At 35.6% G+C, this 24,050-nt stretch overlaps 10 protein-coding genes across 10 annotated transcripts; 5 read left to right on the plus strand and 5 right to left on the minus strand.

The window, feature by feature from the left end:
* Nucleotides 1–481: 481 nt before the first annotated feature.
* EV154DRAFT_465549 (cytochrome P450) lies at nucleotides 482–2,493 on the minus strand. Its single transcript, XM_051597696.1, has 6 exons — nucleotides 2,196–2,493; nucleotides 2,071–2,144; nucleotides 1,851–2,010; nucleotides 1,685–1,804; nucleotides 1,081–1,611; nucleotides 482–1,011 (listed from the first exon to the last, which is right to left on the minus strand). Exons 1-6 carry the CDS (start codon nucleotides 2,420–2,422, stop codon nucleotides 570–572), a joined length of 1,554 nt encoding a protein of 517 aa, XP_051456933.1. The 5' UTR covers nucleotides 2,423–2,493; the 3' UTR covers nucleotides 482–569.
* Nucleotides 2,494–2,583: 90 nt separating this feature from the next.
* On the plus strand, nucleotides 2,584–3,669 carry EV154DRAFT_511208 (uncharacterized protein). The gene is made up of 2 exons (XM_051601787.1): nucleotides 2,584–2,982; nucleotides 3,064–3,669. Exons 1-2 carry the CDS (start codon nucleotides 2,623–2,625, stop codon nucleotides 3,574–3,576), a joined length of 873 nt encoding a protein of 290 aa, XP_051456934.1. The 5' UTR covers nucleotides 2,584–2,622; the 3' UTR covers nucleotides 3,577–3,669.
* EV154DRAFT_249472 (ATP-dependent RNA helicase eIF4A) lies at nucleotides 3,637–5,146 on the plus strand. The gene is made up of 4 exons (XM_051594603.1): nucleotides 3,637–3,705; nucleotides 3,779–3,818; nucleotides 3,897–3,976; nucleotides 4,036–5,146. The coding sequence occupies exons 1-4, from the start codon at nucleotides 3,701–3,703 to the stop codon at nucleotides 5,102–5,104; spliced, it is 1,194 nt and encodes a 397-aa protein (XP_051456935.1). The 5' UTR covers nucleotides 3,637–3,700; the 3' UTR covers nucleotides 5,105–5,146.
* A 41-nt stretch (nucleotides 5,147–5,187) lies between these two features.
* EV154DRAFT_603187 (histone-fold-containing protein) lies at nucleotides 5,188–6,207 on the minus strand (the record flags this gene model as incomplete). The annotated part of the gene is made up of 4 exons (XM_051607339.1): nucleotides 5,916–6,207; nucleotides 5,826–5,840; nucleotides 5,703–5,764; nucleotides 5,188–5,644 (listed from the first exon to the last, which is right to left on the minus strand). The coding sequence occupies exons 1-4, from the start codon at nucleotides 6,177–6,179 to the stop codon at nucleotides 5,188–5,190; spliced, it is 798 nt and encodes a 265-aa protein (XP_051456936.1). The 5' UTR covers nucleotides 6,180–6,207.
* A 411-nt stretch (nucleotides 6,208–6,618) lies between these two features.
* EV154DRAFT_590169 (uncharacterized protein) lies at nucleotides 6,619–8,866 on the plus strand (the record flags this gene model as incomplete). The annotated part of the gene is made up of 6 exons (XM_051606863.1): nucleotides 6,619–6,711; nucleotides 7,210–7,213; nucleotides 7,476–7,542; nucleotides 7,908–8,070; nucleotides 8,231–8,338; nucleotides 8,372–8,866. 6 exons carry the CDS (start codon nucleotides 6,619–6,621, stop codon nucleotides 8,834–8,836), a joined length of 900 nt encoding a protein of 299 aa, XP_051456937.1. The 3' UTR covers nucleotides 8,837–8,866.
* A 123-nt stretch (nucleotides 8,867–8,989) lies between these two features.
* On the minus strand, nucleotides 8,990–11,524 carry EV154DRAFT_465552 (gamma-glutamyltransferase). The gene is made up of 11 exons (XM_051597697.1): nucleotides 11,358–11,524; nucleotides 11,195–11,284; nucleotides 11,051–11,131; nucleotides 10,973–10,982; nucleotides 10,750–10,893; nucleotides 10,654–10,689; nucleotides 10,497–10,593; nucleotides 10,265–10,417; nucleotides 9,843–10,214; nucleotides 9,250–9,768; nucleotides 8,990–9,180 (listed from the first exon to the last, which is right to left on the minus strand). Exons 1-11 carry the CDS (start codon nucleotides 11,509–11,511, stop codon nucleotides 9,061–9,063), a joined length of 1,776 nt encoding a protein of 591 aa, XP_051456938.1. The 5' UTR covers nucleotides 11,512–11,524; the 3' UTR covers nucleotides 8,990–9,060.
* Nucleotides 11,525–12,473: 949 nt separating this feature from the next.
* EV154DRAFT_552236 (uncharacterized protein) lies at nucleotides 12,474–14,667 on the plus strand (the record flags this gene model as incomplete). Its single annotated transcript, XM_051605041.1, has 4 exons — nucleotides 12,474–12,508; nucleotides 12,550–12,849; nucleotides 12,912–12,994; nucleotides 14,563–14,667. Coding segments are annotated over 4 exons (522 nt in total), but the record flags the coding sequence as incomplete, so codon positions are not given.
* Nucleotides 14,668–14,758: 91 nt separating this feature from the next.
* EV154DRAFT_482116 (uncharacterized protein) lies at nucleotides 14,759–15,591 on the plus strand (the record flags this gene model as incomplete). Its single annotated transcript, XM_051598450.1, has 2 exons — nucleotides 14,759–15,426; nucleotides 15,522–15,591. The coding sequence occupies 2 exons, from the start codon at nucleotides 14,759–14,761 to the stop codon at nucleotides 15,589–15,591; spliced, it is 738 nt and encodes a 245-aa protein (XP_051456940.1).
* A 239-nt stretch (nucleotides 15,592–15,830) lies between these two features.
* EV154DRAFT_564283 (uncharacterized protein) lies at nucleotides 15,831–19,051 on the minus strand (the record flags this gene model as incomplete). The annotated part of the gene is made up of 7 exons (XM_051605831.1): nucleotides 15,831–16,077; nucleotides 16,139–16,276; nucleotides 16,336–16,436; nucleotides 16,501–16,618; nucleotides 18,248–18,396; nucleotides 18,457–18,785; nucleotides 18,925–19,051. 7 exons carry the CDS (start codon nucleotides 19,049–19,051, stop codon nucleotides 15,831–15,833), a joined length of 1,209 nt encoding a protein of 402 aa, XP_051456941.1.
* Nucleotides 19,052–20,385: 1,334 nt separating this feature from the next.
* EV154DRAFT_482118 (uncharacterized protein) lies at nucleotides 20,386–23,392 on the minus strand (the record flags this gene model as incomplete). Its single annotated transcript, XM_051598451.1, has 9 exons — nucleotides 20,386–20,456; nucleotides 20,503–20,627; nucleotides 20,687–20,821; nucleotides 21,119–21,171; nucleotides 21,229–21,400; nucleotides 21,459–21,586; nucleotides 21,646–21,818; nucleotide 22,722; nucleotides 23,312–23,392. 9 exons carry the CDS (start codon nucleotides 23,390–23,392, stop codon nucleotides 20,386–20,388), a joined length of 939 nt encoding a protein of 312 aa, XP_051456942.1.
* Nucleotides 23,393–24,050: the final 658 nt, after the last annotated feature.

Raw genomic sequence — 24,050 nt, forward strand, 5'->3', positions numbered from 1 at the left:
AGTCTGTGATGATATGAGAAGATATAACATCGGCCTAATTTGTAGGTGTATATATAACATCTTTTATTATCTATGATTTTAAGCTACAAGGTCATCCTGTTTTCTAGTAATCTCTGAATAAATAGCGATTCCGGTAGCTCACCTCTTCAACAAGCTTGATGAACCACCAGCTTCTAGTCTATATGTTCTCTTCTCACTAATTGACAAAATGCTTGTTTATATTTTGGTGTTTCCCTTTTAGTATAATATAATACGTCTTCTACAAAGCCGAATCATTTCTAGATACGCCGTTAATTTCAAAGCACGGTCAATGGTGGCGTTGTTTCTGCCGATGAACATAGTATCTATCAGAGTTATAAATGCTTTGGGGGTGTACGATACTAAGTTTTGGGTCTTGCGCATATTTTCCCAAAAATAAAAAATATCCCGTAGCCGGAATGTTTATGCATGTACATTCTATTTGGATTTGAAACACTAATTTGCATTTTGCATATATGCTACTTTATTCTGCATATGGCTGTAACAAGTGATAAACAGAAAGTTTTATTTTTTGTATAGCTCAATAGTTATTAAATGATTTGCAATACTGGATTTCTTCTCTCAACATTTACTTGAAGACCATCCTTCATGGATAAAGTCACTTGATTCAGAAACTCGACACGGTGACCTGGGACTCTTGTCAATTTGTACTTTTTCAATAACATGGACATAGTTAATAGAACCTCCAAGGTTGCCATATTTTGCCCAAGACAGATTCTAGGGCCCATATGAAAGACAATATATTTACCCGATTCAGCACGTACCAGATTACCTTCACTGTTTATCCAGCGTTCTGGTTTAAATTGCTTTGCATCAGGTCCCCATACTTTTTCATGGCGTCCTTGACAAAATGGTTGAAAAATCACTTCGTCCCCCTTCTTTACATGTGTACCATCAGGTAATAGATCATCATTCAATGCTTGTCTTCGGTTACTTGGAACAGACGGATAAAGCCTGAGTACTTCATATAATCTAAAATAACAGCCCAAATTTAGTGTTCAACCCGAAAGATCATGTACATACATAAATTAATGCACTTACACTGCATGTGCATATTTCATTTTTTGAATCGCTTCATACAATGCCACGGTATCCTGTTCAATATCGTCAGTGATAAATTGTTCGATTTCTTCCAGCAATTTCTCTTGGACTTGTGGGTGATTCATGACGCTATAACAAAACCAAGCAATGGTTTGTGCCGAAGTATCACGACCGGCAATGACTAAATTTAACATGGTGTCACGCAACTCCTTATCTGAATAAGGTTCACCTGAGGGACTTTTGGCCTTCATAAACCGAAGTAACAAATCGGTCTTGTAAGTCTCTGTATCCATCTCTGGAGACTTTTCATGTTTCAGTCTTCTTTCCTTGATAATTCTATAAATAAAATCATCCAGTGTTTGAATATGTTGCTTGATGGTTTTTTGGCTTGTAAAGGTATCTTGCAAATTACGCATGAGACCATGAAGTGGAAAAATAATGCGTCGGTAATGGTCTTGCTGTATTGCGTCAAATGATCCGGCAAAATCCTGATCCTCCAGTAACGAATTTAGTTTTACGCCAAATGCAATTCTAAAAGAGGCACGCAAAAAAAAAAAAAGTTAATGATATGCGTTTTAGACTATAAATAAATAAATATGCATACTCGACAAAGGTATCCATGGTAAACCGAAGCATGAGATCATGAAAGTCGACGGCCTGGTGATGATTCACGGCGTTCTCTAGAATTTCATTCGACAAAGTTTGAACATGACTCACGAAAATGCTAAATTGTTTTTAGATAAATAGCATCATTAAGTATTCTATTTTACCTTGTAAATGCCGTTTGAAAGTTTTTCACATGAAATATTTGTGATGATGTCTTTCGTTGTAATCTCCAGCTTTCTCCATCCGTGTTGAATATACCTTCTCCTAATACATCATGAAATATATGACGAAAATTCTCGCTCTTCACATAATTTTGGAAATTGGCTATTTTAGGTATTTCTCGTTAGTAAAGCAAAAAAAAACAGTAACTTGTTTGTGTTTTACCTCTGCACACATGGTCAATATTTTTTGGGTCTACAGTACTGATACCGCTAGGAATACCCAACGAAGAAGATCGACTAGATAATATTTAGTTTGATGTTAAAGAAAAAGGTAGAGCAACTACTTACAATGTCATAGTATCTAATGCTTCATAGACTTCCAATACATATTCAAAATAACGGTTTTTATTTTTAGATACGGCCATGAGGTTACCGATCAAGGGATCGCCCTTGATATGGGGAATATCTTTACGATGTTGATCAAACAAGGCACAATCAGGGTACCTTATAAATAACCCAGTGATAACAGCAATCGTAGATAAGGCCGCAATGGTACCGAAATGAGGTGTAGTCATTTAAATAGTGTAAGGTGTAAAATAGTGAAAATAAATAAGAAAGAAGAGTGCTTTGGTGAAACAGACTATGCATTATTTATACCATAGATGCATTATTACGTAAATCCAGTCACATCCTGTTTTAAGGGGCGGGGGAGGGTGGGAGGATACAAGCGTTATTTTTTTTTCTCTCTTTTTTTTTTTTTTTTTTTTTTTTTAAAATGTCGACACGAAAAGCATTACACAAGGCAAGCCATGGGTTAAAATATAAACCCATTTATACCCCTCCTCCTCCACCCCCTCCACCCAAAGTCAAACCAAGATTGGGACCAATCTTGCTTGGTGGCTCTTTACTTTATGTGACAGCGACTTATGTAAGCATGTTGGTGTTTAAGAGTAAAAGTGATGTCAATGACATGGTTTCGGGCAATGGGCCTGAGGACCCGACGTTGACACCTAAAAGCTTCGATACTTCGAGTGTATGGGAAACAGTAGCCAAGAAATACGACGATGAGATCAATTGGGATGAAATCATTATGGGTGTTGGTTTATTGAGACGTTGGTTGGTTGGAAAGGCCAAGGTAAAAAAAAAAAATGAAAAATGAAAAAGATTGTGGTTAGTTGTCAATTAAACAGCTATGTGTGTTTGCATGTGTGTTTAGGGCGATGTATTAGAGGTGTCAACGGGAACAGGTCGTAATTTTTCATATTATAAAGCGGATCAAGTGACTTCAGCTACGTTTACAGATCGCCATGAGCCCATGTTGAATGAAGCGAAAGAAAAGTTTGAAAAGTATCAGGGTAAATTCCATCAAGCGTTCTTTGAGACGGCTAGTGTAGAGGAGAAGCAGAACAAAAAGTACGATACTATTGTGGATACGTTTGGATTGTGTTCTTGTGGAGATCCAGTAGAAGCGTTGGTTCAGTTGGCAGATCAGTGTAAATCCCAAGAGTCTCGTATATTGTTGTTAGAGCACGGACGATCTCACTATGATTGGTTAAACCGATTGTTAGACACCAATCTTGATAAACATGTCAAACAATGGGGCTGTTGGTGGAATAGAGATATTATGGGGTTATTTGGGGACGAACGAGTCAAGGAAAAATTAGAGATTGTACAAGTCTCCAGATATCATTTTGGTACAACTTGCTACATCATTGCTAAACCTAAATAAAAATGTAATTTTGGCGGCTTTTTTTTTTTGTGACGTGATTAAATTTTGTTTTTAGCCCCTTGACTATTTTTTGAAATTTTTTTTTTTCTTTTTTTTCTTCCTTCTTTTAAACTTATTATTCAATATGAGGTAAAAATTTTTCATTCAATCTAATAAAAAAGATTATAAACAAAAAAGTATTCATTCTCATCTGATTCTATAGCAACGAACCTTTGCAAGAAATCCAAGATACCGAAATCGAGGCAAGTATTGAAAGAATAAAAAATTTTTTTTTTTTTTATGAAGTGATAAAAATTTTTAACATTTAATCTTTCGATTAGTCCAACTGGGATGAGGTTGTCGACAACTTTGATAACATGAACCTCAAGCCCGAACTTCTTCGTGGTGTTTATGCTTATGGGTAAGTTTAAAAAAATAAAGGGGTGTGTGTATAATCGAACTAACCACAAAATATAACAGTTTCGAACGTCCTTCTGCCATTCAACAACGTGCTATTATGCCCGTTATTAAGGGTCATGATGTTATTGCTCAAGCCCAATCTGGTACTGGTAAAACCGCCACTTTCTCCATCTCTGTTCTCCAATCCATTGATGTTGATCTTAAGGAACCTCAAGCTTTGATCCTTGCTCCTACCAGAGAATTGGCCCTCCAAATCCAAAAGGTTGTTTTGGCCCTCGGTGATTTCATGGGTATTAAGTCTCATGCCTGTATTGGTGGTACCAATGTCCGTGAAGATATTGCCACTCTTCAATCTGGTGTCCAAGTTGTTGTTGGTACTCCCGGTCGTGTTTTCGATATGATCCAAAACCGTCGTGCTTTCAACACCAAGTCCATGAAGATGTTCGTTTTAGATGAAGCTGATGAGATGTTGTCTCGTGGTTTCAAGGATCAAATTTACGATGTTTTCCAATTGATGCCCGAAACTACCCAAGTTGTCCTTTTGTCTGCTACCATGCCCTCTGAAGTCTTGGAAGTTACCAAGAAGTTCATGAGAGATCCCATTAGAATTTTAGTTAAGCGTGATGAGTTAACTTTGGAAGGTATCAAGCAATTCTATATTGCCGTTGATAAGGAAGAGTGGAAGTTGGATACTTTGTGTGATTTATACGAAACTGTCACTATCACTCAAGCTGTTATTTTCTGTAACACCCGTAGAAAGGTCGATTGGTTAACCGATAAGCTCCAAGCTCGTGAATTCACTGTCTCTGCCATGCATGGTGATATGGATCAAGCTCAACGTGATGTTATCATGAAGGAGTTCCGTTCTGGTTCTTCTCGTGTCCTCATCACCACCGATTTATTAGCTCGTGGTATTGATGTCCAACAAGTTTCTTTGGTTATCAACTATGATTTACCTTCTAACCGTGAAAACTACATCCATCGTATCGGTCGTGGTGGTCGTTTCGGTCGTAAGGGTGTTGCAATCAATTTTGTTTCTGGTGACGATGTTCGTGCCATGAGAGATATTGAACAATTTTATAACACTCAAATTGATGAAATGCCCATGAACGTTGCTGACCTCATCTAAATAACTCGAATTAAAACCATAAAAAATAAAAATTATACAGTATAAATTTCTTTTTTTTTCTTCTTTTTTTTTTGTTTATTTTATTATTCAGTCTTTGTATTATTAGCTTGGCTTGTGCTATTGGATGTTTCCGCACCATGAGGGTAGGGTTGTTGTTGTTGCTGCTGCTGTTGTTGTTGTTGTTGTTGCTGTTGTTGTTGTTGCTGCTGCTGTTGCTGTTGAGCAAATTGCTGGAGCTGAAGTTGATACTGCTGCATTTGTTCAGCTGTCAATTGAGGATAATAAGCAGTAGCAGCATCCATGGTTTGCTGAGGATATTGGGGAACAGCTCCCTGAGGATAATAACCACCATATTCAGGTTGTTGCTGTTGTTGCTGTTGTTGCTGTTGTTGTTGTTGTTCAAAAGGAGCACTTTGACTCTTGATAGCTTCCTCTCTAGGTACAATATCAATCAAAAAATCACACATGTCTGTTTTGGAAATAGCCGTAGCAATATCTGATCTTTGCAAAGTTCGTCTCTTATTCTCTTCTGCGTGAACCCTATACACCTTTCATTTAGTTTGACCCCAAACCTTGTATTTTAAAATATACACTTTACCAGGCTCGTTTTGTTAATTCCGTAATGAAAATTTCACAACCCTTGGCAAACAACACAGGAGCCTAAACAACAAAGTCAGTTTTGATCACCCTGCCGTTCTCCCTTTCAAAAAATATATTTTACCTCTGCGCTAATCATCTATGTCCATTAACAATAATAATAAGTGTTATCATGCCTATTCCAGTGACATTAATAATATAAAACGTCACTAACCTTCACTTCTTGGTCTGTCTTCATGACCTTTTTGATTCTTGCCAATGGTAAAGGATGGTTCTTGAAATCGGATTCAAACATGTCAGCCAATTGCATTTGCTCGGTCCAGAACTTTCCTAAATCAAAAGCAGGATAATTGCTCGTATTGGAAGCTGTAGCTACCGAGTTCAAGCTGCTCACTTGCTGTTGCTGCTGAGGATTCATGGCGTCAGTAGGTACCTGCACATATTGCGCTTGTTGTTGATCTCCGGCTTGTTGCGACATGGTATTTTAATCAAACAAACAATAAAAAACTCTTTTTTTCATTAATTTTCTGTAATAAATAAAAAAAAAGACGCGATTTGAACACACGTCACATCACTTTTTTCATCCCCACTGCCTAAATCACTTACCATTGTTCATCAAAAGACTCTGTGTGTAGTCATTTCTTAAAAGATACAAAAGAAACATGCACTGTTTGAATAGTATCATATTTGACCTCGGGGGATATTATATTTTAAGGATGTCCCTGCTTAAATTTAGTTTTTCATTTGACACTTTACTATTTGGACGGATTTTATAGATCAACTCTGTGTAATGCAATCGCTAAATTTACCTTAGTAACAAACGTTCACAAAGTCAAATATTTTTGTGTCATTAATTTATTACAATGAACTTGCCTCGTAAGTACGGCCAATATATATGGAATTTTATATTGTAAACAATGCACAGACTCGAATTGACTATCCTGAAGACAGTTGTAAATAACAGTAAAAGAAAATTACTTGAACATTATGTGGACTGCGAACTCGTGGAAGTAAATTAGAATACATCGGTAAGTACATACTTACATTCATACTGCAATCGTAAATTATCGTTAATAATAGGTGTTTCTAATAGGTTTTAAAGTGTTTGTATATAGCTGATATAGTGGAATATCACTAAAGACCATGACATACTAAAAGTTTAGCATATGAAGTTTAAGTGAGATTTCTTATTTATTCAGTTACGTATTTCCATGATAAACTGTCACAGTTATTTAGTTCGAAAATGACAGTTATAACATTGGCCAATATCTTGTCGAGCGATACTTCAAATGAGAAACATTTTCGAACAAAAACAGATGGAGTCGCCGTCAGAAAGGTCTGATCACCGATTATTAAAAATATTTTGTTTAATTCGCTCCTGGAATACTACAAGTCGATGACAAATTGTATATTTTCCAAAATCTCATCAGCGCGGATGATGCCGTGTATACATTCGTAAAAGCGGAAATCATTAAGGAATATGTATTGTGGCATTCAATTATACTTAGTACAGTAAAATAGTAAGATAGAACGTATATGTAATATCCGAAGTCTATAAAGCAATAATTTCATTCAAATATAATTTAATGCTTTATTGAACACATAAGTTGCTCTGATGTTAACATGATTTGATAATCTTTAGCTATGAATGTTCTGTGCTATATGATTGAGCCATTAGCATAATGACTGGCTAGATATGATAGATGAGACCTTGATCTGATAGCTAGAAAAACTCTGCTGCCATGATATAATTGATCCGTTTTATATTGAACAGCTGTCCCTGGTAGTTGTGTTAAGTCAGCCTTTTCGTCTTCTAATAAATCTATATTTCGTTTCCCACCGTAAGTCGCCTAATGAGTATAAGCAGGCACGTTTTAACTAAAACACGACACCTCTCTTATTCTAGTTATTCCTGTATGTAACCCATAAAAAAAAATCTGTTCAAAATATCTCCTCGTTTCATGTATTTCCCCCTCCTTTCTTTCTTTAGGCTGCTCGCCGCGTTTTTGAATAATCAAACTCTGGCCAAAGTTTAAATTTATTGATCCTGATGCTGGTTTCGAGCTTTTCTAAAGTACAAGTACCTCTCTTCCTCAAGCCATCATTGATACATTAAAGAAATAATGTAATGGTGCCTTGTTAGGTGCTGCCAGGCAATAGTTCTTTTAAAATAAAAGGGGGGTGTGTGTACTTATCTTGTGCTTAGCTCTCCTTCTCACAAGATTGCTGGTTACTCTTCTATTATTGCTTTGCGTAAGCATTTGAATTTGTATGACAATATGCGTCCTGTCAAGTCTGCTAACTCTCCTGGTTTACCCAACCAAAAGTTATTGGATATGCTCATCATTAGTGAAAACACTGAGTATTTGGTAGGGGCATATAGAACATTCATATTCATTTTTACCATCGTCTTACCCGTCCATTCTAGTATATCAAGTCTAAAATAGAAAAAGTTGACCCAAGACTGGTTTGAAAGTTGCATGGACTGATCGTAAGATTTCAGAATACGCTTCTTAACGTATCGGTAAGATGACATTTGATATGACCTTGACGCGTGAAAAGCTTAGATCCGAAACACCTGTCACCAACCGTTTCTGGAAGCATAACCCTCGTGTCACCATCATTCACAAGTCCAATGTCTTGAGCATCACTGATGATTCATAACGCAAGACTGCTCGTGGCGTCAAGGAAAAGAATGCCGAAGTAAACAAGGGAGTTGATATGGAAGAGCAATTAGTGGTTCCTAATGTTTACCGTATGTTCCGTGAGTCTGAGGCCTTTGACGTTGTCGTCGCCCTCAACCTTTATGGTGACATCATCTCTGATGGTGCTGATGCTCTTGTCGATTCTCTTGGTATTGCTCCCTCCGCCAACATTGGTGATAAATTTCTCATGGGTGAACTCGTTCATGGTTCCACTCCTGATATTGCTTGTAAGGGTATTTCTAACCCCATTGCCTCTATTCGTTCTGCTGGTATATTGTTGGAACACATGGCTTATACCTCTCAAGCTCTCAAGATTTACAACACTGTCGATGCTGTCATGGCTGATGCCTCTATTCTTACCCCCGATTTGGGCGGTAAGAGCTCTAGCTCTGAAGTGACTAAAGCTGTTCTTAAGAACCTCCGTGCTTAAGGCATACACTCATAGGCATTATTACCCCCCTTACTTTCGAACATATATTAAAATTCAATAGACTATAAAAAAATGTTCTTGTATGTCTGCTGTGCGGTGTATTTACATGTGTTGGCATGAACAAAGTATTAAGGTTTTGACAAACGTTTTATGCCTCAGTGGATGTATTTCAACAGGGGATGTAAAGAAAGGTTTATTATGGTATATTTTATATTTTATATAATTTAATATGCAGCGGCTACGCCTTGCTTTCTAGGATCACTAGCAGCATGGATTGTACCATCACTAAATCGTCTAATAGCTTGTGACGCAGATGTTGTACCTGTTTCTAGTAAATTACGGAACTATTGATTGATGTCACGTTAATAATTTTAAAAATCTGGCAAACTTTTTTTTTCTCTCTTTCTTATTACCTGATGTCCCTTTGTTTTCAAAACTTCCAGGATTTCCGCGCTATAACCGGTTTCGAATTGAACTTCATTAGGAATCAATTGATGATGAATTCTAGGCGCCTTCACCGCTTCAAAGACATCAAGGCCAAAATCAAAGGTGTTTAAAATCACATTCAAGGTGGCTGTCAAAATTTGGGACCCGCCGGATCCGCCCACGACCAATTGAAGGTTGTTATCTTCATCTTCAATAATAGTGGGTGTGATGGTGGACAAGGGACGTTTGAAGGGTGCGATGTAATTGTAAGGACTAGGGAATAAGCCAAAATTGTTAGGAATGCCGGGGATACTGAAATCATCCAATTCATCGTTCAAAATAATTCCAGTGACAGGATCCATAAATTTAGCACCAAACATCAAGTTCACAGTAGAAGTCAATGAGACAGCACCGTTATCTTTGTCTACCACAGAGAGATGCATAGTACCATGAGGGTCATTATTTTCATACTTGGGTTCATAATACAAGGGATCATGCGTTGTGTCCTACAAATAATATTAACATTTATCAGCTACAATTTGCATATATCAATATATATATATATATATATATACTTTACATCTGAAATATTCTTTCGCACAAGATCTGCCCATTCTTTGCTGATGATTTCATCCATGCGTTCACTATTCTCGATAAATTCAGGATCTCCAATTTCAGTACGGAAAGAAAATCCGTATTTCACGGCTTCGATAAAACGGTGGATATTTAAACCGGTTGGACCGGTTGTGTTGAAAAAGTAAGGTTCAATGATATTCAAGACAGATAAAAGTGCTGGGCCACTGGTGGGTCCTGCTGTTGTGGTGACTCTACGACCATGGTAATATGTACTGATAGTGGGTCTCACCAATGCACGATAGTTTGCCATATCTTCTAAAGTCAAGATACCACCCGCCGCTTGTGTAGCATTGACAATGGTTTCGGCAATACTCCCCTAATATACTCTGTTACACACATGCGCTTTGATAATCGTAAAACAAATACCTTATAAAACACATCAGGGCCCTCTAATGAAATGGTTCTTAAAGTAGCAGCTAAAGTAGGTCTCTTAATTAGTTCACCGGGATTAGCAATCACGCCCGAAGGGGCATACACGTTCGAGAATTCAGGCGACTTTTCGATCCATGCCTTAGATTTCTGACGTACCAATAAAAAAATATAAAAAAATTCGCCATTATTCATCTCGTTGACTACATAATCTTATTCACAAGCTTACCACTAATTTCTCGAATAATAAATCTGTCACCTTGAAACCATCTTGCGCAACTCGAATAGCCGCTGTAAAAAGATCCTTCCACGGAAGTTTACCATGTCTGATTTGCTTTAATGTCAGTTCACTCTCACTCTCACATGATCCACAAGGAATATTTTACCTTTGATGAGCCAATTCAAATCCTCTTATCTCACCACTAAAAAAAATTATTACAGAATTAAAATAAATCCTCCGTTCCTTGTCCCTATCAACTTACGGTACACCAACTGATAAACCTCCAATTTGGGCCGCCATCGGATCTTTTACAAACATGTCTCTAAATGCAGCCGCTGGTGCCGTCTCTCTGAAATCAATATGTTCAAATGTTCCATTGGGAGAACGAATAAGCATAAACCCACCACTACGCAAAACATACCAAAAAAAAAAAAAAAATTAATACTGCGATAAGCCTATCACCAAGAAAAAAACAAATATATTACCCGCCGATACCTATAATTACAACCAATGAATATGACGCAATTTTTTAAATTAAAGGATGATTTGATCATGGAACTTACCCGTAGCAAAACTATTTACAACTCCAATACAAAGCGCAGATGCAATGGCAGAATCAACAGCACTACCACCTTTTTGTAATACTACACACAGGTTTTTAATCATTAGACATGAACAGCCAGTATATATTTTTTATATCCCCTTACTATCTAATCCTGCATCAGAGCACTCTTTCAATTCGACAGCAACAGCTCCTTTGTTACCAACAACAAGATGAGGTAACGATGCCTTGTTGTCTAAATAAAAAAATCAGTTTTTAACAAGAAAAAAAAAGGGTCGAATGCCTATTGTTTGTTTTTGAAATGGTACCTGAATATAAAGCATCATGGCGCAAGAGTGACACGACAACTCCAATTGAACTGAAAACAAGCGCAGCAGATACGGCAATTAAAAACTTGTTTCCCTTGGACCGTTTCTGAGTATGGCTTAATAAGCCTTGGGTCTCTTCGTCTTGTGTACTCATAAAAAAAAAAAGTTGAATGCAAATGAAAAAAAAAATGAAAAAAAAAATCATGATGCATCCCATTATATACAAATTAGGAATTTTTCAGTGGTCACGATTTTTTTTTTTTTTTTTTTTAGCTCCAATGACCGCCCTCATGTGGCATTTTAATTTTAAATGACAGAAATGGTTTGGCCCTGTAACAACCTTACCTCCCATTTATCGTTGGCACTAGCCATGTAAACTCCAGGAAAATGTATACAGATAACCATTAAATGCATTGAAGCTAATCCGAATGAAAGCGCATTTTTAACTCTATAATTCAAATTTAATTCGTCCGGAAAAAAAAATTATGGCTGGGATAACATAGCTGGGGGTAATAAAGACCTCTCGATCCTAATTGTATTGGCCCGTGAAAATATTCAGAATCCAATAGATGTGAGATCCAGAGGGTGTAATTGATTTTATAACCAATTGGATGGCAATCCAGAGGCTGTAACCAAATACTTATAAAAATGCTTCAATCAGGACGATAACTATGAGGTTTCGATCCAACTGGTAATATGTAATTATACGCGGACGGATCTTGTCTGCTGACATAAGCTCGAACAATAAATTGATCATACAGTATTAGGTATTACCCTTAATAAGAATATGCTGTACCTACGAAAAAAAGTGTCTACCAACAGGCGCCGCAACCGTAATCAAAGCTAAACTCGAACAAAAGAGAAAAAGCAATCAGTTTGATACTTTTAAGGAAGCGGATATTCCAGCATCTGGTTTGTGGGTCCAGCAAAAAATAAATTGACTCAAACAACAAGGAAAATTTACCGTCTATGGATTTATAAATAATTTTATTGCTGAAATTACGAATCAACAATCGTTAGAATCAACGTCAGAAAGCAGCAGCAGCACATCTATTCCCTCTTTTGAGTCTGAAAATGATGCAGAAACAGTTATTGCCAATACAGATTCAATAGAAGATGACTACCGTACAGTCAGTAGGAGCCTTAAAAGGGTAATTAATAAAGACTTTGATTACAATATATTTTTACAAAGCATGGAAGCTTTACAAAACGAATGCACCTTGAGTATGCATGGAATGTCTCAAGCAATAGGCTCATTAAGTGAATCTATTATTTCTGGCGCTATTTTTTCTTCGAAGCCTAAATTCTACTTCGACTATAGTTGTACCGGACTTAATGATTTAGAAGCACATCTAAGAAAAACACCTATTGCAATCCTAGGTCCTGCAGAAAAACAGTTCCTTGATGATAGTGGTTTTTTGGCTTATCTTGGCTTTTGGTCTGTTTTGTCCTACTGCGTTGGAAAAAAAATCAGTTTAAAAAATAAGCACCCGTAGGTAGTTTTTATTTATCATCCTTAAAAATAATAACATATATTTTTATGATCCGATAAAGAGCTATTGAGTTCATCAAAAGCAATTTGGAAGCACGACACATGCGTGATTTTGTAACAACTCCTGCTATTTCGTACGCCTACCGTCACCCTGAAACTTTTTACCGGTCTAAACATATTTTGGACCGATACCGCCGGTATCGGTGCAATTTTTAGAAATTACAGATACCGGCGGTCTTTTTTGAAGATTGCACCGATACCGATTTTTAAAAAAAATGAAAATCACTGCAAAATCGAGTTTTGTAGTTTAATAAACATATATTACGATACCTATATAACTTATATGATTAAAAGAAAATTTATTAAGTTAATACGGTGACCGCAACAGGGGGTCAAAAAGTGTATCTTGTTCTTTACGCGTTTGGTGTTACACGATTAGGCTTTTTTTGTATCGTGCTTTCAATTGACTTACGCTTTTTTTTTTTTTTTTTTTTTTTCACTTCTTCGCTGGTTTTAACGGACGAATAACTATCAAAACATATTCACTACTTAAATGTCTCTATGACAAAGTATTGACATTTTTTTTGTCACATATATATTACAAATAAAATGTTTATAGTATTAAAAGCCATGTGCTTTATGTCCAAATTTTTGCCACTCAATAAATAGCCGCAACACTTTTTATTGAAATCACCCTCCTTCTTAGAATTTTCTTTCTAGTTTCCCCATTTTTTCCATCTTGTAAAGAGACAAGTTATAGGAAACAAAAGAGTGGTCAAAGGGTCATTGAAAGTATCTATCAAACGCACTGGAAGAGTACTCTATGTTTGTGTGTACCGTTCCTGTACGTAATATCTATTGAGTTTAAAAAATCATTATTTATAAATCTAATATTTTTTTTCTTTCTTATTTTCCTTTTTTCTGTTTTCTTTTTGACAAATGACCATGAAATAGTATGTATAATAATTGATACCATAATTTAACATAAAATTAACCTTTTACAGTTATGTAACTCTGTTTGATGTAGTTTATGAATAATAAATATTGTGTTTGCGTTCATGGTAGATGAACTACATTCTTTTCGAAGTAAGATTTATCGCTATAGTCACCTTCATTCCTGTTATTAATATCAATATATGTCTATAGATTTACTGTACGTTTACTGCTTGTAAATTTAGACCCGGACGACCTGTTTCTTTATTAAGGTATGATGTGTTTTTTTATCTTTTTTATACTCGTTATTAACGTTAGTTCTTATTATAGGTAAGTACCGCCCAGACGCGTTTGTCTATAACAGTTGTAACTACTAGCTCAATAAGTTGGTATGGGCGGGTTAGTTTCGTCTTTCATCTGTAAAACCAATCTCTGTGTTTATTTATTCAAACATTTGTGGCTCTTTTTTTCTTTTTCTTTTTTTTTTCAATAAAATGTCTTTTTTTTATTCAATATATGATGTCTAAATTTTTGGGTTTACAATGGTAGCAACTCGTGAACTGAATACGTAAACTGTATTATTATCCAATAGAATTATTTGCCAAAACCATCGCTTGTAATCATCAGTATCGGTCCAAAAATGCGACCGATTTCTTACAAAATCTGTCCAAAAATGCGACCGATTTTTTATAAAATCGGTCCAATTTTTGGACCGTTACCGCCGGTCTAACTTTTTCATTTTTTTTTAAAAAATTGGACCGATAAAAAGTTTCACAGTGCGTCAATACTACACGAACTTTACAAATATGTTGACTTATCAAAAGTACATGCAGGATTTAAAAGTTGTAGTAACTCTGATTATTAGTGCTAATCTTTGCAAACAAATTGTTTTTTAAAACCCTCTATGGTAGTTTCAAAAGCCTCCTCGTCAAAAAAATTCTCCTCTGGCAAAAAGAAGACCACAAAACTATTTATAATGAACGAGCTTTTTGAATGTCTTTTAAAGTATAATCAACATGAAAAAAAGGGAAATTTCTTCGTCATAAAACAATTGATAGAGAAACTGTTTCGAACTACAGATACAGCCAGTGACAAAGAAAATATAATGATGATTACAAAGCTTTTGTCCGTAGATGCTGATATGTATTTTTTCGAAGATGAAGATGAATACGACGATGAAGCCGATTTATTGATTAAATCTCATTCAGATTTGGATGATGACAAATCGGTTACTTTGGATTATACGCAAAAGGACTTAACAGCTAAGGAGGTTAGGGCTCTATCCACTGTTTGTATTATGCTGATACAATCATCAACGATTGGAAATGAAGTGGATGCCGAAAAGATATCTGAAAAGTTGTATTTAGATACCCAAGAAAGCGTTCCTAGAGCAGCTCTTGATTTTTGCACAAAACTTGTTAATGGTCCCAGAAAAATACGTTCCAAGAAGGATGAGGAGTGCTTGGGACGCTTTTTTGGAATGAGAAAGCTTCGAAATTTGATTGTGCGATACGCCAAAGAACATTATAAAAGAAATAGAATGAGTGTTTGCAGCCTGTATCCGATTTCATATAAAAAAATCTCTATTAGGATGGACAGCAAATCACTTTACTTACTCTTTGCTAAATCGTACAATATGCACAAGTCAGAAAATACGTACTTCACAAACTACTTGGATATCTCTACGGAAAACGACAAACAGTTGATATTATCATATTTTTTTGATATAAGTTATCTAGAAAGAAGATTGAAAGAACAGAAATTACATCCAACCTTTTCTTTCATATTTTCAAGTCAGTATTCCCTTAAAAACTATTACAAATTGGATTTAAGGCGCGTGCAGAATTGGAGGAAGCTCCCACATAGCATTCTGTATCCAACTGTCATTCGTATATCGTATTTAGGCCAATCATGTAATCTTTAATATAGAAGTATGTACTCGTAGTAGGAGAAGTTGTATAGCAGTATACAAGCGTGTGCTGTTATTCAACATTAAAGGTTGTTTTAATTTCATAGTTTATTTATTTAAACGATTTGCTCAATTATTCTTAAGTGAATCGTACCCAAATACGACAGTACGGCATTCGTTTCAATGCAGCGTTCAAATGGGCTTTTGTATTTAGGGCGGATTTTGTAAAGTCACTGCTCATTTTAGAGGAAGTGGTGGATGAATGGCGTGCCAGCTCTCCAGTAGTAACATCCAACTCATCACTATTAAAATCCTTAATTTTAAGCTTACAATCCAGCTTAAAGTGAAAATTGATTATAGATAAATATGGTGAATTGGTGTCACCCCTACACAAGTGGTTATTATCATTATACGTGCTTCTAAACAAGAGCAAGGATTGAAACCTACCATTGTATAAAGTACTCAGTCGGGTTAAAAAAAAGCTCAATGATTGGTCCCCAGAATTTGACGAGGAAGGACATCTCCGAGAATTGATTTAATGATGAGCGATGAAACAGTATCGGGTTGTTAATTATTTGATCCATTCTATGAAGCGTGAGTGTTATATTAGTATATCGCCCGTATTTCATAGTGTTACAACCTACATATGTACGTATATCATCTTTGTTCCACGTTCATTCGAATTAGTATAATGATATGATTCAGTACGCTTTAAAAATGTATCACCAGCAACAGCGTTTTCAATCTAAATTGTTTATCTAGTATTTGTACACGTTTTTACATAGTAAGTTGTGTTATTTATATATTACCTTTAAAGTACCCTTGTGCAATTCTGGTATGTCTCTATCCAATCCATCAATGCTTAACTGGAATTTGCTGTTTAGTTGATTTACTTTGACACCAATCAATTTCAGCTGATCAGCGTTACTGATGTCGATGATTACATTGCGAGACAACAATGCAATACACTTTGTTTTGCAGCCATTTATTTCCACTTCATGGCCCACGGAAAGAGTCTTTTACCCTAAGGTGCCCTTCAAACCGTAAATGTCTAGACTTCCGTATTTTTTTCAAACGTATTTTTTTAATACCACTTACAGTAATTCTGGCTAAGACCAGAAGGCCAGTATGACTAAACCTATTTGTAGTCCAATCACAACTATTCACAGTTCGTGAATTCCAAAAACTCAAGAACTCTGCCTAGCAGATTGCCCTCCTATAGCAAAGACTAGCCGCATCCGCAATATCGCAATGTATCTTTTTCAATTTTAACGTCTTTTGAAAGAAACATAAGTGTCATTACTAAATTACCTTTTTACATTATTAGTTACTTTCATTCGATAGAAATATGTTAAAGGAAAAGAAAAGAAGGAAGAATAAAGTGTGTGAACCAGCTTTATTTTTAGGCTGATAAACAAGAGCTTATGTCAGAATGATTTAATTGCTTGTTTCATCATCCATAATGTTTGGGCCTTTACTTAAAATAGAAACACTTGCAAAAACCTCCTAAGCAAATCAAAACTTGGTAGTTGTATATCTGTGCTCCAGTAGTAGCTTGTAATGAAAGTGAAGCCGATTTTATGGAAAACAGAAATCGATCCTCCTATGAAGTTTAGACAATGTGGCATGTCAATCGACGTGTAGACCATCACATGATTCTAAAAAATACGTTTGAAAAAAATACGTTTGAAAAGAATACGGAGTTCTAGACATTTTCTTCTTTTAGTAAGTATCTTAAAATATAAGGCAATTTGATCTATCCATTACTAACTATGTTCTGTCCAAAATATTTTAATGCTTCTAATGCTGCCGGTTAGCACACCATGGCAATTCCTAAGCAATGTATGTGATCATCATAGCATACTTTATTAGGTACAGGAACTAGCCCTGTGTGAGACGATCGATTGATAGCACTCATGGTTTTGATTTCCAGTCCTTTAAGTCTTGTTTTTGGCTGGCACAGCTTAGAGTCGGTAGCTTGGAAGATGATGGCTGCTTTCAAGTGAACATTGCTAGATATGATGACCATTACGATAGGTTAATGGGTCGATTCTATTACTTTGCTTTTTAGAAGTCATGTACTTTATCCAGACTACAACATCAACAATATTCATGCAAGAACATCAATATCATCAGCTAAAATAACAGCACATTTAATGTTCACTTCCAGTCTTTACTATACTAATGCTTGTTATAGCATATTTTATTGACTTGTAATAATTTTTTTTTTTGGGAACTTGTGCAAAATATGCAAAATAATATCTATTAAGATCATATTATATTTAAAAATTTGTTATGACTCATTGCAAAAGTAAAATAAAGATCACAGTAACGACGACCAAATGAATATAAATGTAGCGTTTGAAGCTATTATGCTACTAAATGATCCAATTGGTATTGTTATATGTTTATTAGCTCACGAGAAAACCAAAAACAAAATGATAATTCATAGGGAATAAGGGGATATATATGAGATAAAGTTACGTGGTTCAACTTGATCTTTACTTTAGTTATAATACATATGAATATAATTAATTTTTAGCATTTCCTTTATACCTCCAAATTGGTGTAAGCTTTCTTTTAGGGGGAAGTGATGCCTCTTCATGATTATCGTCTTCTCGCATCTTATGCTTCATACTTTTGTTTCTTATTTTTTTATCAGTGAGTCCCTGTTTTATAATATCCGCAGTATTCAAGGTATAATGCTAAAATTCAAAATATGTTAGTATTAGATTACTACTTTCGTTTCTTTTCTTTTTTTCAACCTTGAAATCAAATAGGTTGTCAATAGTCAGTTGCTGCACCTTCATCTTCATCTTGGCCATCTCCTGCTTCTTTTCCAGCACTTCACTGTAGATGGTTGTATCTACGGGTTCATCCAAAATAGACTTGAAGTCCTGGACGAAGGTAACAGCACCAGAACTTTTCTTTGCTTTCTTGACCGGAGGAGCAGCGGTAGCTTCATCTTCACAGGAGTCAGACACCGTTTCCACTACATCATTACTTACAGGCACTTCATTGGAAGTAGACTCAACATGTCTTGTCTCATCTTCTTTATCTTTTATAGTGTCTTTCACTTCAGAATCCTGGGCACCTAGAATATCAGAAACACCGACGATCCTGAAGAAACGTTTCCAATTTATAATAATAAGGAAAGACATCTTTAGCCACTTCTATTGTAAGTGAGATATTAATAACTTAATCTGTACCCATTTTGACTCTTTACAACTTACTTTCGAATTCTTTTGAACCAGTATCCTTAGTTTCTCCCTTTGCGCCGTTTCCGGTTTGCAAAAAACGTAAACCTGCTTTACGGTACTCGACCATGTATTTCTTCATTTGTGCACGAATGTCTTCCATCGTACGGTAAGTTAACGTTTTTTAACAAAAATAATCTAAACACTTAAAGGCTAATCTTCTCTTGGACATATAAACTCTCTATGCGCCTTTTTGGTTTTTGGTTGGTGTGAGAAAATTCAAGTTGTTTGCATTATTATCCAAAAGGAAAACAAGAAGGCGGGCATCTGATGACAAATTATCATCGCCTGCTACATCAGTTTCCCACCTAACGTGAGACTTCTTTGTTTTGGTAGCTGTGCTGGGCTTGGAAGGTGTCTCCTCTGGTTTAGTAGTTGTCGTTAATGAATTGACAGCTCTTGGCTTTGGGTTTGGCTTGACCGGTGTTGGCTTGGAATTGGTAGTACGCTTGGTCATGTTAATAGTATTAAAGAAGTCTATTATTGATCCAGGTTCAAACATTCTTCTTTTATACTTTTAAGATAGACATAAATAACCAACCGCTGACCTGAAATCACATTGAGTCATCAGTAACGGATGTTATATTGGTTGCAAACATGCTCATCTTTTAAAATTGATTTTAATAAAAGCGTCTTCCCGCGAGAGTTTGCATTATCCCTCAAGTTAACCATTCTATTTTCTTTTTCTTGAAAAATAAATGAAAACCAAACGCGAGTCAGTGCTCGGGGCTGTCGGTTATTTGATTTTCTCTAAGACTTGCTTCGTCTCTTCAATTGGGGGACGGCTGATGGTAGTATGTATGATTTAATTGAACTAGCAATGTATAAGTGATCACCAGCAGTTTTTAAAGACACAACATGAGCTTCTAAACCTGAAATAATGACATGTTAAAAATTTAGTCATGTAATAGATGGAGGAATAGATTCCAATTTTACCCATGATTTGGATGTTGGTGATTATCAACAAATCCTTGTTTTCCTCACCACACCCATATAAAGAGGACCGTTGTACGTAGCAATGACAAACCCAGCCGTCTCCAACAAGCGTTTCATCCGGTACATAGCCTCATCCGGGTTATCTTGAATTTGAGCTTGCCAAACATCCCCTTCATATTCTAGAGAGGTTTGCGTCATGATTTTTAAAAAAAAGAAATACTTGAGAGGAAAACATTTAAACTTGAAAAAAAAAGTACCCCTATTTATACCATTTCTCAGCAAGTTGCATAATATGAACATACTTGCCGAGTCATCCAGTTTTCTCACGTTGTATTAAACAGGGATGCAATTTTTTTTTCTCATTTAATCTTGCATTAAATCCTTTTTTTTTTGTCTACTCGGAACTCTCTACCTTTTCCTTAGTCTTTATGTCTCTTTTGAATTTGACCTCTTGCAAAACAATTTATTTTACCTTGACCTCTTGTATAAAAAATTATTTTTTCAATCTGCCTTGACCACAATTCTTTCGTTTGCAATGTCCATACCCATTACTTGATTGTAACTTGTTTTTGCTTCAAGTAAAAATTTGCTCCTATCCGTTTTGATTTTTTTTTTGACCAGAATATGGGGCAAATTCAGTACAAGAAACTGGATATTCTGTACCATCGTATATTAAGACAAGTTGTGCATCCAACTTGTAAAATATGGGGTCAGCATCATCACTTCTTAAACCTTTCTCCCCCCTATTGCTCATAATGTAAGACAATTTTATTCATAGAAATAAACTTTGTGTAAAACTTACCATCGAATAGGGATTCCAGTGTTAAAGAAAAGAACCTCAAAGAGATCCGCCCATACTTTAATTATAATGTCTGCCTCTGATGGGGTGGGCTTCGAGTTAGTAAATATAGAACTGTGTTTGATCATTTTATCAAGACTAATAGATATTTTGTCAATCATTTAAGTAAGGATTTTTAAAATAATATAAACTTACATGACACTAACAAGCTCATATCCAGTTTTTTCATTCAAATTTGACGATATATTGCCCAACTCTCCTAAGTTTTAATAATGTGTCAACCTTTCTGGTTTTGGAATAAATCCATAGTATATTTCTCGCCTTGGATTAAATGAAAACCACTCGTTGAATTGTTTTCAGTCAACGTTGTCCCATATCAGTGGATCGGGAGCACGAGTATTCTAATAAATCTTTAGTGTTACGGGACACCTATACTTTCTTTGATAGTGTTTTGCATTCCAGTAGCAATCTTCAATATCGTAGGAGTTCTATAATAATATTTGTTATATACTTAACACAAGCAAATGTTTATGACTGATATTTACCTCAAATGTTCTGCAAATTTTGGGTAGTCTGGGTCTAGATTCAATCAGATCATTATCAGTCGAAGATGTTGAGAGCAATGCTTTAATCTGATTCCAGTCCTCGTTTGAGAATAATTGACGTTGATTGGTCAAACTTCCACTCGTTAAATCTAATATGCAATTGAGGCCGCAGCTTTATAAAGAAAGAAATAAGTATTATTTTTAGGGTTGAAGCTATTGTCAAAATTTACTCAACAAGCGCTATCTCAGAAGGCGTTAAATCCTTGTAATTGATATTTTTTTTCATTGCCTCCCGCTTGATACTTGTTCCAATCGATAATTCATTGTTGTTAATTTTTATGTTATCTTCACCAACATACTAATTGAAGATGTGTCAGAATTAATTTCCATTGAAAAATAATATTTATGACGCGTTACCTGAGCGATTTCCTCAGTGATAGAAGGAGGGCAAGAAGAAGAGGACGCGATAGAACTTGAACGTTTTGCCTTTTTTTCATTCACCTCTTGAAGAAAATTTGCAGTTGTCAGATTTAGAAATGTCGATTCTTCAAAAGCTTTGTTCTCCAAGCTTTGTAGGTAACTATTTTGTTCTAAACAAAGCACATATAAAAGGATTAATGAGTAAGTGATAGCGAAGACACGTTAGAAAATTGAAGAATACCTCTTTGTTCATTTTGTTTGATAATTTGGAAAAAATGATTCTTGATCAGTGGCCGATTAATACTTTTTTTAGGGAAATGTCTAGACCTCCGTATTTTTTTCAAACGTATTTTTTTTGTACCACTTACAGGAATTCTGGCCAGAAGACCAGCAGACCAGTATGATCGCACCTATATACAGTGCAGTCACAGCCATTCACTGTTCTTGAGTTCCAAAAACTCAAGAACCCTGCCTAGGAGGTTGCCCTCCTATAGCAAAGACTAGCCGCAGCCGCAATATCACAATTATATATCTTTTTCGATTTAGCTTCTTTTCAAAGAAACAAGAGTCACTACTAAACTAACCTTTTTATGTGATCGGTTACTTTCATACGATAAAAGAAGTATGTTAAGGAAAAAGAAAAGGAGAAGAACAAAGTGTGTGAACCAGCTTTATTTATTGATAAACAAGCTTATGTCAGGATGATTTCATTTGTCTATTTTCATCCATAATGTTTAAGCCTTTACTTAAAATAGAAACAGTTGCAAAAACCTCCCAAGCAAGTCAGAGCTTGGTAATTGTCTATCTGCATTCCAGTAGTAGCTTGTAATGACAGTAAAGCAAATTTTATGGGAAACAGAAAACGATCATCCAATGAAGTTTAGATGATATGGCATGTCAATCGACGTGTAGACCATCACGTTTGAAAAAATACGTTTGAAAAAATATGTTTGAAAAAAATACGGAGTTCTAGACATTTCCTTTTTTTAGCACCGAAAATTGTAAAAATCCAACGTCATCCTTCTATTTCCTATTTTTAAACAAAAAAATCGGTCAATACAATGATTTTTTACTCTAGACATCATCGAAATGAATGCTATACACAACTCAGCAAATGCATATAATCGAATTTAAGATAATATAAAACCAAGACATTTATGTTTGAAAGGTAAAAAAGTTATAGAGATGCCAACTTCAGGTAAAATACTGATAGAGCTATTAGGCGTCATCATCGTTCGAAAAGAGGAGGATGTTAATACGCTGATTCATCCATTCTATCCATAGTGATGAGGCATATCTGTCCCTGGTGTTGATATTCTCTTGATGTTAACCTATCATCTCCATGACAGTAGACTGGATGTCAAGAGCACAACTGTGATGGATAGACTCATGCCTTTTGTCTCTTGAGAGAATATCAACAATGGGATATGTATGTCTCTAAGTCCTGTTTTCGCTACAATGAAGGAGCTTCATCTCTGACGGTTAGAGAGATAGCTTGAGCCAACTGTCCATAATATCTGGGGGTGCATGCCTCCAGCCTTCGTTATAGCTGAAAGCAAACTGCAATGGTTGAAGATTTTTCCTGCTGTTTTCTTTTCATGTCTTCATCAAAGCTAGTAGATCGTAAAATAATAAATAAAGAACTAGAATCCTGTCAAGTTACTTTCTTCCCATGTGCAGAATGTGTCACCATTTTCAAAAATCCCACAACTGTCACATTGTCTCCAATGTTGATGACAACCATTTGTTTTCTTCGTTATTTTCGTACGATAGAACAGTTGGAAAGCAAGATTTATGCGAGGCAGCGCAATGTCTCTTCATGACTTGAAGTACTGCGTAAAAACTGGAAGTTTCATCAAAATCGCATTAAAAAAAGGAATACCAGTTTACCCACACACCAGTTAGTCGCCTGTGTTTTTGATTCATCTAATTAGCTTAATGTCAGTTCGGTTTTGAAATAAAAGCTAAAACGTTCTTTCTCGTTTGAAGCGGGATATACTCGCCTTTGTTGTTACACGCACGCATTTAAGCAGTGTTTTTTTTTCTTTCTCTTTTTATCCATTTCTTTATAAAAAAAAAAAACTTGTATTCGTTCTTGCTTCAGGTGCTTGCTTCAGGTGAACATGCAACTGGTATGCCTTCTGTGCTTACGTCTGTTACAATGACTCTGGTAAACGTATTCATTCCGTTTCTGAAGTTTCTGTTTTTAATTAACACAGACAGGTGTATCAAAGCTCTGCTTGCACTTTATTTTGTTGTTGCGATAATTAAGTGATTTCCAATTATCTCTGTTCTTTTTTGTAAATGTTCTTTCAGACTAAGACTCCTATCATTAACATCGTAGCAGTGGCTTTGTCCGTAAAAGAAACTTGGAAATTTTATTTATGAGTTTTCAATCAACA

This window comes from Mucor mucedo, assembly GCF_025094135.1.
Source record: "Mucor mucedo strain NRRL 3635 chromosome Unknown EV154scaffold_54, whole genome shotgun sequence".
NCBI lineage: Eukaryota > Fungi > Mucoromycota > Mucoromycetes > Mucorales > Mucoraceae > Mucor > Mucor mucedo.

Coding starts and splice junctions, on each gene's coding strand:
- EV154DRAFT_465549 (XM_051597696.1), bottom strand. CDS start 2,422: ATGACTACACCTCATTTCGGTACCATTGCGGCCTTATCTACGATTGCT. Junction 2,011..2,070: donor TATTGACCATGTGTGCAGAG/GTAAAACACAAA, acceptor TACCTAAAATAG/CCAATTTCCAAAATTATGTG. Junction 1,805..1,850: donor TTTCAAACGGCATTTACAAG/GTAAAATAGAAT, acceptor AAAACAATTTAG/CATTTTCGTGAGTCATGTTC.
- EV154DRAFT_511208 (XM_051601787.1), top strand. CDS start 2,623: ATGTCGACACGAAAAGCATTACACAAGGCAAGCCATGGGTTAAAATAT. Junction 2,983..3,063: donor GGTTGGTTGGAAAGGCCAAG/GTAAAAAAAAAA, acceptor ATGTGTGTTTAG/GGCGATGTATTAGAGGTGTC.
- EV154DRAFT_249472 (XM_051594603.1), top strand. Junction 3,819..3,896: donor TCCAAGATACCGAAATCGAG/GCAAGTATTGAA, acceptor TCTTTCGATTAG/TCCAACTGGGATGAGGTTGT. Junction 3,977..4,035: donor CGTGGTGTTTATGCTTATGG/GTAAGTTTAAAA, acceptor AAAATATAACAG/TTTCGAACGTCCTTCTGCCA.
- EV154DRAFT_465552 (XM_051597697.1), bottom strand. CDS start 11,511: ATGAGTACACAAGACGAAGAGACCCAAGGCTTATTAAGCCATACTCAG. Junction 11,285..11,357: donor CCATGATGCTTTATATTCAG/GTACCATTTCAA, acceptor TTTTTTATTTAG/ACAACAAGGCATCGTTACCT. Junction 10,690..10,749: donor GGTTTATCAGTTGGTGTACC/GTAAGTTGATAG, acceptor AATTTTTTTTAG/TGGTGAGATAAGAGGATTTG.